Genomic DNA, 23,120 nt, shown 5'->3' with positions numbered 1-23,120 from the left:
TGGATCGCTTATAGGTGGCAAGAGTGTTTCTCTGCCCAGCGAATTATTTTGGAGACTTCTAACATTGCTAAGGAACTCCTTGTTCCCCCTTGATGGTTGATGTAAGCCACAGTCGTGATGTTGTCCGACTGAAATCTGATGAACCTCAAGGTTGTTAACTGAGGCCAAGCCTGAAGAGCATTGAATATGGCCCTCAATTCCAGAATATTTATTGGGAGGAGTTTCTCCTCCTGAGTCCACAGTCCCTGAGCCTTCAGGGAGTTCCAGGCTGCACCCCAACCTAGAAGGCTGGCATCTGTCATTACAATTGTCCAATCTGGCCTGCGAAAGGTCATACCTTTGGACAGATGGACCCGAGATAGCCACCAGAGAAGAGAATCTCTGGTCTCTTGATCCAGATTTATTTAAGGAGACAAATCTGTGTAATCCCCATTCCACTGATTGAGCATGCATAATTGCAGCGGTTTGAGATGTAGGCGCGCAAACGGAACTATGTCCATTGCCGCTACCATTAAGCCGATTACCTCCATGCACTGAGCCACCGAGGGCGCGGAATAGAGTGTAGAACACTGCAAGAATTTAGAAATTTTGATAACCTTGACTCCGTCAGTTAAATTTTCATCTCTACAGAATCTATCAGAGTCCCTAGGAAGGAGACTCTTGGGGACAGAGAACTCTTCTCCTCGTTCACTTTCCACCCGTGCAACCTCAAATGCCAGAACTATGTCCGTATGGGACTTGGCAATTTGGAAATTTGACGCCTGTATCAGGATGTCGTCTAGATAAGGGGCCACTGATATGCCCCGCGGCCTTAGAACCGCCAGAAGCGACCCCAGAACCTTTGTAAAAATTCTTGGGGCTGTAGCTAACCCGAAGGGAAGAGCCACAAACTGGTAATGCCTGTCCAGAAAGGCAAACCTTAGGAACCGATGATGATCTTTGTGTATCGGAATGTGAAGGTAAGCATCCTTTAGATCCACCGTAGTCATATATTGACCCTCCTGGATCATAGGTAGGATGGTCCGAATAGTTTCCATTTTGAATGATGGAACTCTGAGGAATTTGGTTAAGATCTTTAGATCTAAGATTGGTCTGAAGGTTCCCTCTTTTTTGGGAACCACAAACAGATTTGAGTAAAATCCCTGTCCCTGTTCCTCCTTTGGAACTGGATGGATCACTCCCATAATTAGGAGGTCTTGCACACAGTGTAAGAATGCCTCTTTCTTTATCTGGTTGACAGATAATCGTGAAAGGTGAAATCTCCCTTGTGGAGGAGAAGCCTTGAAGTCCAGAAGATACCCCTGAGATATAATCTCCAACGCCCAGGGATCCTGAACATCTCTTGCCCACGCCTGAGCGAAGAGAGTAAGTCTGCCCCCTACTAGATCCGTTACCGGATAGGGGGCCGTTCCTTCATGCTGTCTTAGAGGCAGCAGCAGGCTTTTTGGCCTGCTTGCCTTTGTTCCAGGACTGGTTAGGTTTCCAGGCCGTCTTGGACTGAGCAAAAGTTCCCTCTTGTTTTGTAGAAGAGGAAGTTGATGCCGCACTTGCCTTGAAGTTTCGAAAGGCACGAAAATTAGACTGTTTGGCCCTTGATTTGGACCTGTCCTGAGGAAGGGCATGACCCTTACCTCCAGTAATGTCAGCAATAATCTCCTTCAACCCAGGCCCGAATAGGGTCTGCCCCTTGAAGGGAATGTTAAGTAGTTTAGACTTTGAGGTCACGTCAGCTGACCAAGATTTAAGCCATAGCGCCCTACGCGCCTGGATGGCAAATCCAGAATTCTTAGCCGTTAGTTTAGTCAAATGAACAATGGCATCAGAAACAAAAGAATTAGCTAGCTTAAGTGCTCTAAGCTTGTTATGTACGTCCTCCAATGGAGTCGTTGTCTGTAAAGCCTCTTCCAGAGACTCAAACCAGAATGCCGCAGCAGCAGTGACAGGAGCAATGCATGCAAGGGGCTGCAGGATAAAACCTTGTTGAATAAACATTTTCTTAAGGTAACCCTCTAATTTTTTATCCATAGGATCTGAAAAAGCACAACTGTCCTCGACAGGGATAGTAGTACGCTTTGCTAAAGTAGAAACTGCTCCCTCCACCTTAGGGACCGTCTGCCATAAGTCCCGTGTGGTGGCGTCTATGGGAAACATTTTTCTAAATATAGGAGGGGGGGGGGAAAACGGCACACCGGGTCTATCCCATTCTTTATTAATAATTTCTGTAAACCTTTTAGGTATTGGAAAAACCTCAGTTCACACCGGCACTGCAAAGTATTTATCCAGTCTACACAATTTCTCTGGCACTGCAATTGTGTCACAGTCATTCAGAGCAGCTAAAACCTCCCTAAGCAACACACGGAGGTTCTCAAGCTTAAATTTAAAAGTAGAAATATCAGAATCAGGTTTCCCTGAGTCAGAGATATCCCCCACAGACCGAAGCTCTCCTTCAGCTTCTGCATATTGTGAGGCAGTATCAGACATGGCTCTTAAAGCGTCTGTATGCTCTGTATTACACCTAACACCAGAGCTATCACGCTTTCCTCTAAATTCAGGTAGTCTGGTTAATACAGCTGACAGTGTATTATCCATGACTGCCGCCATATCTTGTAAAGTAATCGCTATGGGCGTCCTAGATGTACGTGGCGCCATTTGAGCGGGAGTCTGACACGTGGGGAGAGTTAGTCGGCATAACTTCCCCCTCGCCAGAATCCTCTGGTCATAAATTTTTTAAAGACAAAAGCTGATCTTTATTGCTTAAAGTGAAATCAATACATTTAGTACACATTCTCATATGGGATTCCACCATGGCTTCTAAACATAATGAACAAGGAGTTTCCTCTATGTCAGACATGTTTGTACAGACTAGCAATGAGACTAGCAAGCTTGGAAAACACTTTAAATCAAGTTTACAAGCAAATATAAAAAACGGTACTGTGCCTTTAAGAGAAACAAATTTTGTCAAAATTTAAAAAACAGTGAAAAAAGGCAGTAAATCAAACGAAATTTTTACAGTGTATGTAATAGATTAGCAGAGCGTTGCACCCACTTGCAAATGGATGATTAACCCCTTAATGCAAAAAACGGATAAAAAAAAACGAATTAAACGTTTTTTAAACAGTCACAACAACTGCCACAGCTCAACTGTGGCCCTACCTTCCTCAATAAACGACTTTTGAAGCCTTTAGAGCCCTTCAGAGATGTCCTATAGCATGCAGGGGACTGCTGAGGGAAGCTGAATGTCTCTGTCTGTAATTTTAAATGCGCAAAAAAGCGCTAAAATAGGCCTCTCATACTACAACAGTGGAAAGCCTCAGGAAACTGTTTCTAGGCAAAAATCAAGCCAGCCATGTGGAAAAAACTAGGCCCCAATAAGTTTTATCACCAAAGCATATATAAAAACGATTAAACATGCCAGCAAACGTTTTATATATATAGTATATATATATCTCTAATAGTAAGCCTGATACTAGTCGCTATTAAATCACTGTATTTAGGCTTAACTTACATTAATCCGGTATCAGCAGCATTTTCTAGCAATTCCATCCCTAGAAAAACTGAAAACTGCACATACCTCATTGCAGGATAACCTGCACGCCATTCTCCCTCTGAAGTTACCTCACTCCTCAGACATATGTGAGAACAGCAGTGGATCTTAGTTACTTCTGCTAAGATCATAGAAAACGCAGGCAGATTCTTCTTCTAAATGCTGCCTGAGATAAAACAGTACAACTCCGGTACCATTTAAAAATAATAAACTTTTGATTGAAGACAAAACTAACTATATTTCACCACTTTCCTCTTACTACCTCCATCTTTGTTGAGAGTTGCAAGAGAATGATTGGATATGGCAGTTAGGGGAGGAGCTATATAACAGCTCTGCTGTGGGTATCCTCTTGCACCTTCCTGTTGGGAAGGAGAATATCCCACAAGTAATGGATGATCCATGGACTGGATACACCTTACAAGAGAAAAGGCTTTCGTATTGCCACTCTACCCCATAGCCCAGACATAGGAAGAATACGGGCGATTGTTATCACATGTACCACACAGCCAGTACTTGCCAGATATTCCTGCAGCTCCTTTAATGTTGCTGTAGGCCTCTTAGTAGCCTCCAGACTATTTTTTCTTCTCGTCTTTTCATCAATTTTGGAGGGACGTCCAGTTCTTGGTAATTTCACTATTGTGCCATATTTGCTCCACTTGATGATGACTGTCTTCACTGTGTTCCATGGTATATTTAATGCCTTGGAAATTCTTTTGTACCCTTCTCCTGACTGATACCTTTTAACAATGATGCTTTGGAAGCTCTCTGTGGACCATGGCTTTTGCTGTGGGATGAGACTAAGAAAATTTCAGGAAAGACCAACTAGAGCAGCTGAACTTTATTTGGGGTTAATCAGAGGCTCTTTAAATGATGGCAGGTGTATGCTGACTCCTATTTAACATGATTTTGAATGTGATTGCTTAATTCTGAACACAGCTACATCCCCAGTTAAAAGAGGGTGTGCACATTTATGCAACCACATTATTTTAGTTTTTTTGTTTTCTTCCCTTCACCTATAAGATTTCAGTTTGTTTTTCATTAAAGGTGGAAAAAGTTCTGAAATGATTTATCTTTGTCTAATTTTTTTACATCAAATATATATATTAGTGTGTGTGTGTATGTATATATATATGTATATATGTGTGTGTGTGTGTGTGTATGCATATATATATACAGTATATATAAAAACATCAACGTATGAGGGCACTCTCAGGTCTTATTTTAAATCAAGCAGCGTTTATTCAGTGAACAATAAAAATCCAATAGTAAGTCGATGTTTCGGCTATTAAGTTAAGCCTTTGTCAAGACCATCTTTTTACCGCTATTTGTACACAAACCTGTTACACTGCCATTCAGTGACTGATTTAAAATAAACGACTAGGAGTGAGTGCATGGGATTGGAAAAGTATGTATATGTGTATATATATATATATATATATATATATGTATATATATATATATATATATATATATATATATATATATATATATATATATATATATATATATATATATATATATATATATGTGTGTGTGTGTGTGTGTATATATACAGTATTTCACAAAAGTAAATACACCCCTCACATTTTTGTAAATATTTTATTATATCTTTAACACTGAAGAAATTACACTTTGCTACAATGCAAAGTAGTGAGTGTACAGCCTGTATAAAGTGTACATTTTCTGTCCCCTCAAAATAACTCTACACACAGCCATTTATGTCTAAACCGTTGGCAACAAAAGTGAGTACACCCCTAAGTGGAAATGTCCAAATTGTGCCCAATTAGCCATTTTCCATGTGACTCGTTAGTGTTACAAGTTCTCAGTTGTGAATGCGGAGCAGATGTGTTAAATTTGGTGTTATCGCTCTCACGCTCTCTCATACTGGTCACTGGAAATTCAACATGGCAAAAAACTCTCTGAGGATCTGAAAAAAAAGAATTGTTGCTCTATATAAAGATGGCCTAGGCTATAAGAAGATTGCAAAGACCCTGAAACTGAGCTGCAGCATGGTGGGCAGGACCATACAGCGGTTTCACAGGACAGGTTCCACTCAGAACAGGCCTCGCCATCGTCGACCAAAGAAGTTGAGTGCACGTGCTATATCATATCCAGAGGTTGTCTTTGGTAAATGGACGTATGAGTGCTCCCAGCATTGCTGCAGAGGTTGAAGGGGTGGGGGGAGCCTGTCAGTGCTCAGACCATACGCTGCACACTGTATCAAATTGGTCTGCATGGCTGTCGTCACAGCAGGAAGCCTCTTCTAAAGATTATGCTAAGAAAGCCTGCAAACAAATTGCTGAAGACAAGCAGACTTAGGCCATGGATTACTAGAACCATGTCCTGTGGTCCGATGAGACCAAGATAAACTTATTTGGTTCAGATGGTGTCAGCATGTGTGGCAGCAACCAGGTGAGGAGTACAAAGACAAGTGTGTCTTGCCTTCAGTCAAGCATGGTGGTGGGAGTGTCATGGTCTGGGCCAGCATGATTGCTGCCGGTACTGAGGATCTACAGTTCTTTGAGGGAACCATGAATGCCAAAATGTACTGTGACATACTGAAGCAGAGCATGATTCCCTCCTTTCGGAGACTGGGCTGCAGGGCAGTATTTCAACATAATGACCCCAAACACACCTACAAGACGACCACTGCCTTGCTAAAGAAGCTGAGGCTAAAGTTGATGGACTGGCCAAGCATGTCTCCAGACCTAAACCCTATTGAGCATCTGTGGGGCATCCTCAAATGGAAGGTGGGGGAGTGCAAGGTCTCTAACATCCACCAGCTCCGTGATGTTGTCATGGAGGAGTGGAAGAGAGCTCCAGTGGCAACCTGTGAAGCTCTGGTAAACTCCATGCCCAAGAGGGTTAAGGCAGTGCTGGAAAATAATGGTGGCCACACAAAATATTGACACATTGGGGACATTTCCACTTAGGGGTGTACTCACTTTTGTTGCCAACGGCTTAGACATTAATGGCTGTGTGTTAAGTTATTTTGAGGGGACCTCAAATTTACACTGTTATACAGGCTATACACTTACTTCTTTACATTGGAGTAAAGTGTCATTTCGTCAGTGTTGTCACATGAAAAGATATAATAAAATATTTACAAAAATGTGAGGGGTGTACTCACTTGTGAGATACTAACTATATATATATATATATATATATATATATATATATATATATATATATATATATATATATATATATATACTGTACATGTTGACACAATTCTATACTAAACCTCAGTTAAATACATTTCTTAAGAGCTTTTTTTATGTTAGGACTTACTTAAATGTACATTTATATAAAATACAAATTATTTTTATTACATTTCCAGGGCAGAGAAATAGAGAACACAAAATTATTAATTAGATATCCAGACAAGCCTTACAGACCTTCAACTGTGAGCTACTCTGAAGCACAAACCAAGGCATCTTTCTTAAGGTGAGTTTCCTAAAAGGTTGCATGACCTGGTCATTTCTACCACTTGTAAGTAATCACTATAGCATTTATTAATATTTACAATTTGACGCTGTAAACTACAAATCCCCAGTACCCTTGTTTATTTTATGCTTATTTTACACAAGGGGAGGGGATTGCTTATATTTGTAGATATATGAGACATTGGTAATTTCATTCTGAATAAAATGTGCGTATGTGATAAATTTAATATCCAGCCATCCACTCCCTTGTGTTCTAGCCGTGAGTCCACTCTGAAGGATTCAGAGACTGCGAGGGAGCCAGTTGTTGAATGTGCTCTTTAAGCTATCACATCTATTAGTGATATTATACTATATATATTTTCAGTACGTTTTCTTATAGATGAGCATATTATATTGAAGTGGAAGATGAGATTTTTTTTTAAAGGGACATGAAACACAACATTTTTCTTTCATTATTCAGATAGAACATACAAATTTTAACAACTTTCCAGTTTACTTCTATTATCAGCTTCATTCTCTTGGTATCCTTTATTGAATGTGCCACAATGCACTACTGGGAGCTTGCTAAGCTATCTTCCAGCTCCTGAGGCTATTTAGATATGCTTTTCAACAAAGGATACGAAGAGAACTAAATAAATTAGATAATATCAATAATTTGGAAAGTTTTTTAAAATGTTATGCTCTATTTGAATCATGAAATAAAACAATTTGCATTTCATATCTCTTTAAGAAAAGTGGGAAATGGATTGATGATTACTAAAACTTTATCAACTACACTTTAAAATTGTTACATTGAGGCAGATTTTTCTCAAACCCTTTGCTATTATATCTGTACGTATAATACTTTTTTAAAAAAAAAATATTTTATTGGATTTTTTTTTTTTAGCTCAGATTATAAAAGTGAAACATTGTGATTTCAGTTTCAAAAAGGTCTGAACTGGTTTATATTCCACTTAGGTTACTACTAGGTTTGTGCTTTTACATGGAAATTGCATTTATAGACCACCTCCCATTGGCTGTGATTACTGAACATTGTAAAATATTTGTAGAGTGGTACTCGGGACCTTCATTTGAAGTAGGTATTTGTTTTTTGGTTTAAGAGTTGATGATACAGCTTACCTTGCACACCACAAGACTTGCAGGTGTACGTATTGGGAAATGGTTGTAGAGTTGGTTGACCACCTTATACTTGTGAGATGCGACATAATATGTTAAGGGAAGACACAATGGTCTCATTTACTTACTCATAGGTGCTCATAAGGTTGCCAAGATGTCTCATTGTAAAGTTGAGATTAAGTTTGAAATTAATTGCTCATCGTTTCACCTATCTTTTTCCAGGGTCTTGTTAGGGGTCATAACCGCCATTAACATCTGTAGTTACGTGAGGCGCCCATTACATGATATTGATTTGCACTCCTTGATAAACATCTTTAGTACCTTGTGATCCTGTACACAAATTTAAAAAAGACCTCATTTCCCTTTTAGATGATGGCCTTATGCTTGGCCACATTGATGACAAAACATTTGACTTTTTGTCTGTAGACAACCCCATTACCCCCATTATACATGTCTTGCCTAAAGTGCATAAGAGCATTGTGAACGTGAAAGGCAGACCAATTGTGTCTGGTATCGGTTCGCTTTGCTAACCCCTATCAGAATGGCTGGACAGCATACTGCAGCCACTTGTTATTACCTTACCGAGTTTTCTGAAAGACACTAAACATGTACTCCAAATTTTTGATGTTTTTACATGGCAAGAAGATTTTTCTTGGCTAACAGTAGACGTTGTAGCATTATACTCATCTATCCCCCACACTATGGGGATCCTTGCTGTTAAATTCTATCTGGAGAATAAAACAAATTACACCAAATAATTTATCCAATTTGTTCTAGATGTGTTACAATTTTTATTGACACACAACTATTTTAAGTTTGATGACTCTTTTTATCTCCAATTGCAAGGTACGGCAATGGGGGCGAAATTTGCGCCCTCATATGCTAATCTAGTAATGGGTTGGTTTGAACTCAGCATGATATATGGGGATCAGAATCCCTTTCTCCAGCATATTAAAAGCTACCATCGTTTTATTGACGATTTACTGTTGATTTGGATTGGCCAGCCCTCACTCATTGAAGAGTTCATTAGATATCTAAATGAGAATGAATGGGGTTTGAAGTTCACTTTTGAAACAAACAAAACATCTATTAATTTTTTAGATGTCCAGCTAAGTAATTCGGCTAGTACTAACAACATAAAAACACAAATTTTCAGGAAGCCTATATCAGGCAATACACTCCTACATGGTAGGAGTAACCATCCCTTAAATGTTCCTTATGCTATAGCAAAGGGACAGTATATCAGAATAAAAAGGAACTGTTCTGAAAAACAAGATTGTGTTGCACAAAGTGAAGACCTCACCCACAGACTCATAAGTAGGGGTTATCACAACACTGCCATCCAAAAGGCCAAAAACGAAGTGGATTGTCTAGATAGGAAAACTCTGCTGGTTAACAAACCAAAAAGGAATGAATCCATTAGTGACCGGGTTACCTTTGTTACCCAATATTCATCTGACTACAATAATATTTGTAAGATTGTTAGTAAACATTTACCTATGCTCAAGGCAGATGAGGGATTGGTTCCTTTTATTAACAAAGGATGTAGATTTTCCTACAGAAAAGGATGCACTATAGGAAATATTATTTCCCCAAGTGCTTTACCAAAGGAAAAAGCACCTACAAGCTCGTGGTTACAATCTAGGGGCATGTACAAATGTGGATACAGTGCGTGTATTCCTTGCAGCTTTATCCACAAGGGAAACGTCTTTTCTTCCACCACTACGAACAAATCATACACGGTGCAAAGTTGCGTCAATTGCCGCACAAAATTTGTAGTATATATGATTTGGTGCACATGTACCCCTAAACAATATGTGGGATGCACCTCAAGGGAGGTAAGAGAACGCATACGACAACATCTATCCGATATCAAACGATCGGAGCCAGTGTCTGATATGGCTAAACATTTCATTCAGAAACATGCCAGTAACAACACAACCTTTAGATGGATGGTTATTGACCATATACAAGTACAAAATAGGGGTGGTGATCGCAACAAAGCCCTTTTGAAAAAAGAGGCATTTTGGATCTTTACTTTGAAATCACGCATCCCTGATGGATATAATTCCATTAATGACATTATAAACTTTTGGGAATAATTCACCAAAGTATTATATGAACATGTATCTATCCAATTATTTGTTTTGGAACAGTTATTATTATTCATACAAGATGGGTTTCTCTATGCCCACTACACAATATAGCTTTTGCCCCACCCCATATGTTTGGACAACCAAAAATGTCTCTTTTTGAGCAAAGTAATTAATTAATCTAGTTTAAAGTACAATTTTTAACACATATAGGTTGATCACTCTGATTGCATTTTTCCCTTGTATTTGCTTCATATACCATAAGTATGATCTGTGTCACTATGACATATCCTTTAATTGTCACAGGTCTTTTTTATTATTAAACTATTAAAACAACCTATATATATTAAGCTTTAGATGACTAAACTCCCCTTGTATTTGTTTCTAACACTAACAGGAAGATCTGTGTTACTAAAACAGAGGTGATCATTATTTTTGTTATATGTGTTAATATGTATTTTTTCATTTAGAAATATCAGTCTATAAAACTGAGGTGATCTTTATTTTTGTTACATGTAACAGTGATCACAAGCAATCATTTCAGGCTGATGTATTTACATTCATATAGGACCATTAGTGTTTGGATTACATATTGCCAGAGTCTATTAATGAAAATATGCCTTTTATGTTTCATCGGTGTAACATTGCATTCTGTCTGTGTTTAATTCAATTTAATTTAAACTAGCTGCTATATATGGTGTATTTACTCATTTATTTATTTATTATTTTGTCTGAAATTTACATGCAATTTATTTATGTTAATCCCATATGGGCTTGTAGCAATTATGTGTTTATTCGACAGTATTGCCAGTTAGGTTCTCCACTGTGTTTAAATAAATTAACACTTGTTACCTGTTAGCAATTAATGACAACCAATAGATACTCACTACTGCTTTTAAATACTGGCGGTTTTCACTAAGAGAATTATGTCTATGAGTAAGGCCGTGTGCCGAAACATGTTAGACTTTTTCGTTTGAGTACTGTCAATACTTTTAAGATTGACCAATAAATTGGACGTTTTATTTAAGACCGCATATGGCTTTTTTCTTTCTAGTATTTTTGTCTTATATGCTTTGCTATGGCCAGTTATTGACAGATCTAAATTGGCTTTTGAACCGATTAAGTAATCACTGCATAGAAACTGCCCATCATACCCTCCCACTGAGCCTCGGTTAAAGTTTTGCCCCAAAAGTAAAAGGTAGAACTCTGAAGCACTTCCATCAATTTAAAAAATATATATATTCTTGAGGGTTCACTGGCTAACTAATCCTAGGCCCATTATGCCCTTGGAGGTGACTGCCAGGACAGTGAGATGACATTTACATTTGCTCCATGTACCCACATCTGGCTACAGCTAGCTAAAAAAATGCATAGGTCTATTATTTCATTAAAATGTTTACTTATCAATTAAGACCCTTGCAAAATTATAAGGATATATCATCATTATGAATCTATTTAAGCAGCCAGAGCAGGTCAAGAGTTAGCAGCTGCTTCCAGGATGAAGGTGAGAAGAAAGTGTGTGTCCTAAAATAGAGCAGATGGGGACTGAATGAAATTCAGAAGCGGCTGTAACTATATTGGGCAGACCTAATTATCAGGTAGCTAGCCTGGCATACACAACATCTCGTACAGGGCACATTATATACTGCACCTTTAGCTGATGATCTCCTCCCCTCCCCAATCTATCCATTTCATGTTTTGTTTGGCTCATCTCTGTTTGGAGCCATTATATTAATTAGACTTAGGGGCATATTTATCAATGTGCGAGTGGTCATGATACAAAGTAGCGTATCATGTCCGCCGCACATCGATAAATGCTGACAGCATACACTGTCAGCATTTATCATTGCACCAGCAGTTCTGGAGAACTGGTGGTGCAATGCCGCCCCCTTGCAGATTCGCAGCCAATCGGCCGCTAGCAGGGGGTGTCAATCAACCCGATCATATTCAATCGGGTTGATTTCTGTCTGACGCCTCAGAGCAGGCGGACAAGTTATGGAACAGCGGTCTTGCGGAGCTTGATAAATATGCCCCCTAGTGTGCACTGGTGTCAAATGACATACATCAATCTATAAACATATCTCTGAACTATGAGGAACGGTGTTCAGATGTTCTCTAGAAGAAGTTACTCTGTATGCAAAGAACCTCTGCTATTCTTCAATGCAACTGTAAAACACATTATACAATGTTTTAATTTCTTTAGTTTGTTATATGATTTTTCATTTCTTAAATCTGTTTCATGATGGACTTGATAAATAGAGTAAAGCCCCCGGCCCAGCTTGTTTACAACCAGAAAAAAATAGTGTCCAAAAAGTTAGTTGGGAAAAATAATTCTGCTTAATATGGCATTAGTCCTTCCTTGTTCCTTGCACTCCAAAAAAGGTTTTGTGAATCGTATAGATTTTTATAGAGCTTAATCATATATTTAAATGGCCTTTTAGTTTATATATAATTAAATATTAAAGTAGCTATTATCCAGGGATTCATTTTAAAAAAGAGAGAAAATAAAGCTTTCTTCTGAAAAAACTTAATATGGATGTATTGGAGTAAAATATAAACAATACCATCCACCACCATAAAAGATCTATTTGAATCCAAAAGTCCTTTGAGCCTCCAGCCTCCTTTGACAGTGAACGTAAATTGCAGTTGTGTGATTACAATGAATGATTTAGTTATTGCTTACTACATGGAATTGTACTGAGCCCCAGAGGTGTCGCACAAGATTTTTTTTTTTATAAATCGTGAGCACATTTTGCTAAATCGTGCGCACGATTTAGCTAAATCGTGCTCACGATTTAGCAAAATGTGCTCACGATTTATAAAAAAAAAAATCTTGTGTCACACCTCTGGGGCTCCGTAGAATTGTGACTTTGTAATTGAAGGATTGTGATCATTTGAGTTCTTTTTTTTGCAGTTCTAAGAAGAAAGGAGCAGCCAAAACAACAGAATGTTTCTACTGGAGATCGACCGGTTGCAGTTTTGGAGACAAGTGTCGCTACAAACACGTTCCAGAGAACAGAGGTGTGGACAGAAGACAATGGAAATGCTGAACTCTGAATAACTGTTGCATTTTAAGAAAGAATAGAATCTATCAAGTTCTAGAGATCAACGCAAAAAAAAAATGTTTCAAGTGCACTTTAACGAGACATACCTAGGGTACACCACAATTTGCTCTTTTAAAACGCTAATAGTTCGGCTTTCTTTGCACACTCACTTTTTCAATACCTGAGCTTTTATTCTACATACAGTATTGTCACCAAGTGATCATGCAAACGCGATGGATTGCGCTTTTTTTCCTATAGATGTCTAGTCTCTGATTGGTACACAATATCCGCAGCGAACTTTGGACTAACCAACTCTGTATTGCCGCATTATCTGGTGGATGTTTGCACACGTTACGTACCAGCTGGTACACATCGTACTACTAAAAATGCCTTGATTGAACTCAGAACTGAGGTTTACAATTTCTTTGTACGGAACAGGCAACCCAATGAGAAGTGAAAATAGGTTTCACACTGGACTCTGCAACTATAATAGTGTTTTGTGACAAAACTACTTTAATGAATAATTTCAAATCTGGGTGATCATTAATAATCACATCCATGTGCTAGTTAGTACAAATTGCTTATGAAATATAACACTTAAGGACCAAGGTGTGATGCCATTTGACTGATGAATAATCATGTCCAAAAAAGCTTGTTTTTAAGAAAAAAAATCAATGTGCCTTAATTTTTTAAATCTATTTTCTACAAATATTTGGTACAGTCATACTATATACCAGAATGTATTGTTACTTATTGTCTTGGCCAATAATTGCCTGTTTAACATACTCCTGTTTGGTCTGGCAGTTCATTGCATTGTGCCAACCTTGTCATAGAGGCAATTTCTCTTCGTTTTATGCTGATTAAGATGTTTGCTAACTTTGTATTGATCTTACAATGTGTTTGTAGATGTTGTACAGACACTAATATATTTATTGCGTTTGTGTACACTTATGTGATGGAAGCAAAGAGAAAGGGAAGATTTGTGCAATTAATTTTGCCTTCCTTGATTACTGTAGACATTTGTATTTATGGTCTGTTTTTCTTTTTACATTAAAGGGGCACTGAACCCAAATATTTTCTTTCGTGATTCAGATAGAGCATGCAATTTTAAGCAACTTTCTAATTTATTCCTATTATCAAATTTTCTTCATTCTCTTGGTATCTTTATTCGAAATGCAAGAATGTAAGTTTAGATGCCGACCCATTTTTGGTGAATAACCTGGGTTATTGTTGCTGATTGGTGGATAAATTCATCCACTAATAAAAAAAATTCTGTCCAGAGTACTGAATTAAAAAAGAAGCTTAGATGCCTTCTTTTTCAAATAAAGATAGCAAGTGAACGAAGAGAAATTGATAATAGGAGTAAATAAGAAAAGTTGCTTAAAATTGCATGCTCTATCGAAATCACAAAAGAAAAAAATTGGGTTCAGTGTCCCTTCAAGCCATAAAAAGTATGCAAAGCATATAAAGTTTTGCATATAATTTCTATTTTTGTTTTTATCATGCGAAGTGCAAGCATGTTTTAAGTAAATTTGTTCGGAAGGAACACATTTTTTATCCTTGTGGGAAGTGGGTTACGCTGTTGTTGAAACCATTTTAAACTTCTTTTTTTTTATTATTCATTCTTTTTATATATATATTTTTTATAATTACAATTGAATTTACCTTTTTGTTTACCAAGGGTTTTACACACGTTGTTTTTGTGTGTTTTTTTACTCTTGAATCTGTGGCATCTGGGTCATTTCGCTGCCAGATTAATTAGTGCAAAAGTACAACTCACAAATATCAGTATTTGCACAGATATTTGTGTTTGTTGCACTTTTACACTAATAACGCCAGAGCCAAAACGACCCAAATGCCGCATACTACAACCATTTATGGCATTCGTTTCACTAGAAAACGCAAAATCCAGATATTAGCACATCCCTAAAATCTACTGTTTCTTTACTCCAATTTGTATGAATATAGTCTTTGTATGTGTAAAGACAGTGTAACTGGAGGCCTATTGAAGCTAAACAAAAGCTTACTTGTTTTCTTGATAACGTATTCTTCTTTTAAAGGTGCTTTTTTGTGCCCTCCAAATGCCCACTCCCTGAAACTATACCCGTATAGACTAGATTAGCTGCAGAGCTGATAGCAGCAGTAATTCACTGGGGCAAATAAAAACATTTCTAAATTAAAGAAAAATAAAATGTCTTCTAATCCATATAATGTAAGGGACATTTAACCGAATGCCCCATTATTTTGCCTCCAGGGGATTTTAACCCTTTCTAACTCATAAGAAAATAATGATACAGGCACATTTGAATATATTGTTCTTAACAGACATTGCCAAACTGTAATGATTTAAACATATTTTCTCCAACATAGGTGTGTCCGGTCCACGGCGTCATCCTTACTTGTGGGATATTCTCCTCCCCAACAGGAAATGGCAAAGAGCCCAGCAAAGCTGGTCACATGATCCCTCCTAGGCTCCGCCTACCCCAGTCATTCTCTTTGCCGTTGTACAGGCAACATCTCCACGGAGATGGCTTAGAGTTTTTTAGTGTTTAACTTCTGTTGATCAGATATGTAAGGCAGTGACTTGGTCTTCACTGCACACTTTTTCTAAATTTTACAAATTTGATACTTTTGCTTCTTCTGAGGCTATTTTTGGGAGAAAGGTTTTGCAAGCCGTGGTGCCTTCCATTTAGGTGACCTGATTTGCTCCCTCCCTTCATCCGTGTCCTAAAGCTTTGGTATTGGTTCCCACAAGTAAGGATGACGCCGTGGACCGGACACACCTATGTTGGAGAAAACAGAATTTATGTTTACCTGATAAATTACTTTCTCCAACGGTGTGTCCGGTCCACGGCCCGCCCTGGTTTTTTTAATCAGGTCTGATAATTTATTTTCTTTAACTACAGTCACCACGGTAACATATGGTTTCTCCTATGCAAATATTCCTCCTTAACGTCGGTCGAATGACTGGGGTAGGCGGAGCCTAGGAGGGATCATGTGACCAGCTTTGCTGGGCTCTTTGCCATTTCCTGTTGGGGAGGAGAATATCCCACAAGTAAGGATGACGCCGTGGACCGGACACACCGTTGGAGAAAGTAATTTATCAGGTAAACATAAATTCTGTTATTTTTACATTCTCTGAAGTATTAAAATTCTTTTTAGGCAGCCAAAATGAGTTTATTTACCAGTTTTTTAGCTACCATTCCACTTACTGTATCAAAACTGTATGAGCCAAAGTCATTTACATAAAATAGAGGTATTTGCAGCTCACAAGCTAAATGTGATAATTTCAATTTACCACTAGATGGCAGCAACACATGTATTATATTTCTATTTTGTAGTAAATTAGCAAAATTCTGTTTAAAAGCTAATCTTAGTTTTTGTTTATGGATTGATTTGCAAAATCACTTCACTAAATGTTACCACAAATGGCATTGCCTTGGTGTTTGCCATTAGTATAATACGTTATTATCCAAAACATATGCTGCATGGACAAACCTTGAAGCATTTTAAAATGTTATGTATTTTCTTGTGTGTTGTAATTTCTGTATTTTAATATTTTATTTGTATTTTTAAATGATTTATATAATTATTTTGTATGCTATTTATGTCTGTATCTTGTATTAAGGAATTTCCTTATACAAAAGAGGCCCTGTTGGTTTCTCAGAAATCAAATTGTCTTGCCCATTGCTGTAAAATTGGGCTTTTATCTTTTGTTTTGTTTGATTTCAATCTGTGAACACTTGGTACATTTCATAATACTGGCACATTTACCACAGAAGCTAGAAAACTTGGAGAGTATTCAGTTTGTACCAATAAATCAAAGCATTTCTTTTCACATTACTATATTTTGTGGTAAAAAATGAATAACACAGCCTCTAGTATACTATTGTCTGGTTAGTAATCATCTTAAACAGTTTCTAATGTTTTATTATTTTTATCCTGAATTGTTGTGTCCAGTTTTGACTGTATGGTTGAATACATTTTGATACTGTGTTGGTAACAAAGCCTTAATCAATAAAGTATTCTACAAATTAGTTTGATTAATGTAACATCTTGTATAGATAATGTAGGCCTCTTTTGGGCCTCATAAGTGAGGTGTAGTAGCTTCTTTTAGCCCAGTTGTACTTTTCACAGAGGAAAACTCTCCTAAAGTATAGAAGTCTGATCCCGCCTATCAACGTCAGTCCAGCTCCAAAATACCAGGCAATTCTCCTCTAAACAAGGGAAACGGCAACCCCAGACAATCATTCCGGCCTCCTTTGGGCCTCATCAGTTAGGTGCAGCCACATTTCTCTAAGCACATAGGGCAAGGAATCCACATCTGGTTTCCCCATCACCCTTAGGGAGACTATCCCCAGGGTCATAATACAAATACATACAGAAAGATAAGCAGTCTTCCAGGAACAAACAGCTCAGTGGCTTGTTTTATGGCCCGGTTGCCACCTGGGAGTAGCTCCTTTTTGCCCAATTGTGCTTTCCTCACACACACACATATATATATTTAAGCCCCCCTCATGATTTTTACGACACCTCCTCCTCTCCCTGCACTGTCTTCTTAGCTATTCTGTGTTTTAATATATAATCTGTAAATTCCATTGAATTGGTCAGTATTGCTTCAGACTTGATAAAGGAAGGAACTCTTCCGAAAGCTTGTCAACTTATAAATGTATAGTTAGTCCAATAAAAAAGTATCATTGCTCAATGCAATACTCTTGTTATTTTGATATCTAAATCTCTGGACTAACATGGCTACTGCAATCAACGTGTGTATATATATATATATATATACCTATATATATATGTGTGTGTGTTTATATTAGTAGATAAACATATTTATTACAAACAAATAAAACACTTTATAGTAAGGGACTATAGTAGTCACATAGGAGTATCTTTAGCCCTATATATATATATATATATATATATATATATATATATAGAGAGAGAGAGAGAGAGAGAGAGAGAGAGAGAGAGAGAGAGAGAGAGAGAGAGAGAGAGAGAGAGAGAGAGAGAGAGAGAGAGAGAGAGAGAGAGAGAGAGAGAGAGAGAGAGAGAGATATCTTTGCAGAGCTTCAATATGCTTTTCATATATAAAATAACTTTTAATGCTCCTTTAGGAGTCATAATTTTTTGTAATATTAAAACTAATGGTGAAAAAGGTGAATGAATATAGCACAAATCCTTCATTAAAGTATTCTATGAGCCAAAGAGATCTTTAAAAGTGTTTTTCATACTGTTGGTAGTACCTGTAGCCTAAATTTGTATATCACATATGGAACCAAACTTTAAACACTTAGGGCCAGATTACAAGTGGTTGGGTTGTATGCATATTACAAGTTGAAAGTAACAACTCTTCATGCGATCACCAGTCGCACGCTGAATTTTGAATTTGTGGTACCCTTTTTATATAGGCGTACCCTTGCATTCCTATTGGGTGATTTTGTTTAAATTTAAATCAGCCTATAGAAAAATCTTTCATTCTATTGGTGGATTTTAATTTAAACATGAAAATCAGCCAATAGGAATGCAAGAGTACCCCTATATAAAAGGGGTACCTCTCATTCAAAATTCAGAGCGCGGCTGGTGACCACAGGAAGAGGACCTCTGTGTTGAAGATCTGAAGATGAAAGAAAACCACTGCACGGATGAAGATAAGAAGGTGGACCACTACCAGGATGAAAGACCACCGCTGGGATCAGGATGGAGTGCCACAATCATCTTTGGTGAGTACCATCTTGGGATTTAGTGTTAGGATTTATTTTTCTTTGGGGTGTTTTTTTTGTTTTGTTTTAGATTTGGAAATGTTTATCCCCTCTGGGCAGCAAAAGAGCTGAATGCCATTTTTAAGAAAGAGCTGGTTCACTTTAGGTCAATGCCCTACAAAAGACCCTTTTAAGGGCTATTTGTAGTTTAGTGTTAGAATAGAGTTTGATTTTTTTTGGGTGGTTTTTTATGGGAAAGTTAGAAAAGGCATAATTATTTTTGTTCTTTTTTTTCTAAGGATTTTTTTTAACAGTGTTAGTTATTTGTTTTTAACAGTAATGTTAGTTTTTGTTTTTTTTGTTGTACATTTTTTACTTTCTCAGGTAAGATATTTTTTTTTTTTTAAAGGTAGTTGTTTTTTTTGGGTGAAGGTAGGGTTAGTCTATTTTGGGTTAACTTAGGGGGTGGTAGGTTAAAGGGTTTATATGTTAGTGGTTTAATTTGGGTTGGGGCAGGCAGTTTAGGGGTTAACAGTGTAGAAGCTTACTGTGTGGTGGTTTAGGGATTAATAGTGTAAAGAGGTAGTTTGCAATGTGCGTGGGTGGGGTTCAAAGTGTAGTTTAGTGCAACTGTTTCCTGGACAAACTCTATACGTGCATTTACTTTTAACTTGTAATACAAGCGTATGTTACTGCTCATCGTTACCCAGAGATAATATGGGCAGCGTAAATTTCCTTGATTTCGCGCAAACAAATTTGCAGTAATTTTAACAGCGCACCACTTTTAATATAGATTTGAGTGTAAAGAACACTGATCTCGCTAACACTCCTCACACTAACGATAGCACTTAACTCGTAATCTAGCCCATTAACAGTGTAATAACCACATCAGGTTTAGTGTGTTAATGCTGAGAAGAGTTCTATGCTGGATTTTAACCTGTGTCTCCTGGTCCTTAGTTCAGTATGCTACCTACTGAGCTTTTCAGAACCTTACACACACTGCATTTATATTCAGGCAAAACAAAATTCCTTATAGGAAGTAAAATATTATGGCAAAATTAGAAATACAAGGCTTTGACAACCTAGTACTGGTTCAAATTTGTATAGTATAAACAGTGGGAACAGTATTTGTTACATAAAACAGTGTAAAAAAAACCCAGACTGGCAGCATTTTGCATGAGTACTTACCCCTTTCTAGCAACTAAATCCACGATTAGACACATAAAACTAGAAGAATTACAGAGCCAGAACATTGCACTGCTTATCTATACTGAGGTAGGCCTCAGAGTTTGAAAATGACTGAGAAGTTGAGGGGCGGGGCTAACGGCTGGAGTGAGGGCAAAAGAGAATATGGCAGAAAACCAAACATTTTCTGTACTTGGCAAAATAAGTAGTGAAAACCCATAAAAAAAACACCACCCCTACAAATCTAGAGAGTGCACAATTAAACTGTTAAGTGCACAAAAACGCCAGCAGATATCTTAAAGGACCAGTCAACACAGTAGATTTGCTTAATCAACAAATGCAAGATAACAAGACAATGCAATAGCACTTAGTCTGAACTTCAAATGAGTAGTAGATTTTTTTTCTGACAATTTTAAAAGTTATGTCTCTTTCCACTCCCCCTGTACCATGTGACAGCCATCAGCCAATCACAAATGCATACACGTACCATGTGACAGCCATCAGCCATTCACAAATGCATACACACTTATTCTTGCACATGCTCAGTAGGAGCTGGTGACTCAAAAAGTTTAAATATAAAAAGACTGTGCACATTTAGTTAATGGAAGTAAATTGGAAAGTTGTTTACAATGACATGCTCTATCTGAATAATGAAAGTTTCATTTTGATTGAGTGTCCCTTTAAAGGGCCAAACACCTATTGAAGAAAGGTGCTAAAAAAAGTCTTCACAGAGTTGCTAGAGAGTTAAAGGGACACTGAACCCAAATTTTTTCTTTCGTGATTCAGATAGAGCATGCAATTTTAAGCAACTTTGTAATTTACTCCTATTATCAAATTTTCTTCATTCTCTTGGTATCTTTATTTGAAAAGCAAGAATGTAAGTTTAGATGTCGGCCCATTTTTTGTGAACAAACTGTGTTGTTGTTGCTGATTGGTGGATAAATTCACCCACCAATAAACAAGTGCTGTCCAGTTACTGAACCAAAAATTGTCTGGCTTCTTAACTCAGATGCCTTCTTTTTCAAACAAAGATAGCAAGAGAAAGAAGAAAAATTGATAATAGGAGTAAAATAGAAAGTTGCTTAAAATTGCATGCTCTATCTGAATCATGAAAGAAACATTTTGGATTCATTATCCCTTTAATAAAGTCATTCAGTATAGTCTGTAATGTTTTAAAACAGTAAAAAGTATGCAGGAACCTGCAAAATAAGCACAAAAGTGTGTCAAGAGGAGAAACAGGGTGAGTCCCCTGGCTATGTTGTACCTGTGACTGTGTACTTACAAATAGTCTCTGGGCTGTGTGTGTGTTAAGGTAAAGCACTTACCTGCAAAAGCTTTCCTCCATCTGCTTACCAGGCATGCAGCTGCAGCAGTACCCAGTTGAGAGTCCATCCAATGCAGAGGAAATCTTGTAGGAAATATCAGAATCCCACAGTAAAAGGCTGCAGGACAAGTCCCTGTTGTGACATCTGAAGGCAGCCATGGCATATCCGGCTTGTTTGAAAGTGAGATAGCAACCAAACTCTTAAAAAATTTTTTTTTAAAAATACAGCCTTGAAAACAAAAAAATCATGGCAGGAAGCATTACTACAGCACTATTCCACACTCATCCATTAACGAGCAAGCCGCAAACCAACAAACCAGTACTGAAAAATATAAGCAGAGGTTATGTAAATAGGAGTATATTGCAGATCCATAAAGGGAGGCAAAGGACAAGTCCCTGCCACCGATTTACAGAGGGTTTATGAAAAATTTCCTATGAGGTGAAACAAAGAGTCATAAACCATAACCCAAATACATCCCTGTGACAAGCACTGTACTCTGAGGGGAAACAAGGGCCTCAATATAGATTGAAACCCCCTTTCTCTGAAGAATCAAATGCACATCTTCATTCTTCAACCACCTCAAATAAAGGCAAAGTAAAAACTGAGGTATGTGTAAGGTGGGAGGGGTTTTATAGAGCTCTTAGAGTTAGGGTCCTTGCCTCCTCCTAGTGGTTGGTAGGTGTAATTCCGATGCGTAATGGATCATGGACTCTCACCACTTGTATGAAATAAATATTAATATAAATGATTAAAAAATATACATACTGTAAAAAATTCTTAATAATCAATAGAATATATATATATTTTTTTACAATATGTATAATTTTTTTATTAACAGTTTATATGTAATATTTCAATAAAGCACATTGAGGTTAAATTCTTGACGTGGGCACATGAAGAATTACTAATTTTACATCACGTCATTGAAATATTAAATATAAAATATTTAAAAAATGAATAGTTATAGATTCTGTACGCAATGTGCATTACTCATATTTGACATTCCTGTTCTTCACATTTAATTTTTTTATTATTATTAAATATATATATATCTGTTAATGTAAACTAGATATCTATACCTTTATATATAATATAGCCTTTTAAAGTCAAGCACCTTGTTATATACTATATACTTTTTTTTAAAAATATTTCTATGAATATTTTTATCAGATAGTGTTTATATTAGTGTAAGTGTAATTTTGAAGGTGTTTATGTTGTGTTTTATTAAACTTTTTTTTTTTAATAACTTTATTTTTCACAAGCTCAGTCAGAGATACACGATACAAATCACTGTAAAGTTCAGGATATAAAAATACATTTACATATTCAGTCAGACTTGCGATAAGTAAAGGTGCACAATACACGAAAGCATCATCTAACGATCTGCGCTATTTCTGCCACACGCAAAAACGATATCACATGCACACAAAAGTTAGCCACTTGTAATCTAGCCCTCTATTCCCTTTAGCATCAAATCTTTCAAGTTGTTTCTCTTAAAGTGACAATGTACTGTAAAATTGTTTTCCCCTTAGGGACGGGAAACTCAATTTTTTTTTTCTTTTATGCTCCAGATAGAGCCTGCAATTTTTAATCGACTTTCTAGTTGACTTCCATTATCACATTTTCCTCATTCTCTTGATATCTTTTGTTGAAAAGCAAAAA

General features: G+C 37.2%; 1 protein-coding gene across 2 annotated transcripts in view; it reads left to right on the top strand.

The window, feature by feature from the left end:
- Positions 1-15,594, top strand: part of LOC128640180 (uncharacterized) — a 68,760-nt gene extending 53,166 nt beyond the window's left edge. For both annotated transcript variants that reach the window (XM_053692556.1, XM_053692555.1), the window contains 2 exons: positions 6,885-6,991; positions 13,114-15,594. In XM_053692556.1, the coding sequence (XP_053548531.1) occupies positions 6,885-6,991; positions 13,114-13,249 (243 nt within the window). In that variant the 3' untranslated portion in view covers positions 13,250-15,594. The remainder of the gene's footprint in view (positions 1-6,884; positions 6,992-13,113) is intronic.
- Positions 15,595-23,120: the final 7,526 nt, after the last annotated feature.

Source organism: Bombina bombina, chromosome 9, assembly GCF_027579735.1.
Source record: "Bombina bombina isolate aBomBom1 chromosome 9, aBomBom1.pri, whole genome shotgun sequence".
Taxonomy (NCBI): Eukaryota; Metazoa; Chordata; class Amphibia; order Anura; family Bombinatoridae; genus Bombina; species Bombina bombina.
The sequence above is the reverse complement of the archived record's forward strand: the minus strand, read 5'-3'. Positions and strand labels throughout refer to the sequence as shown.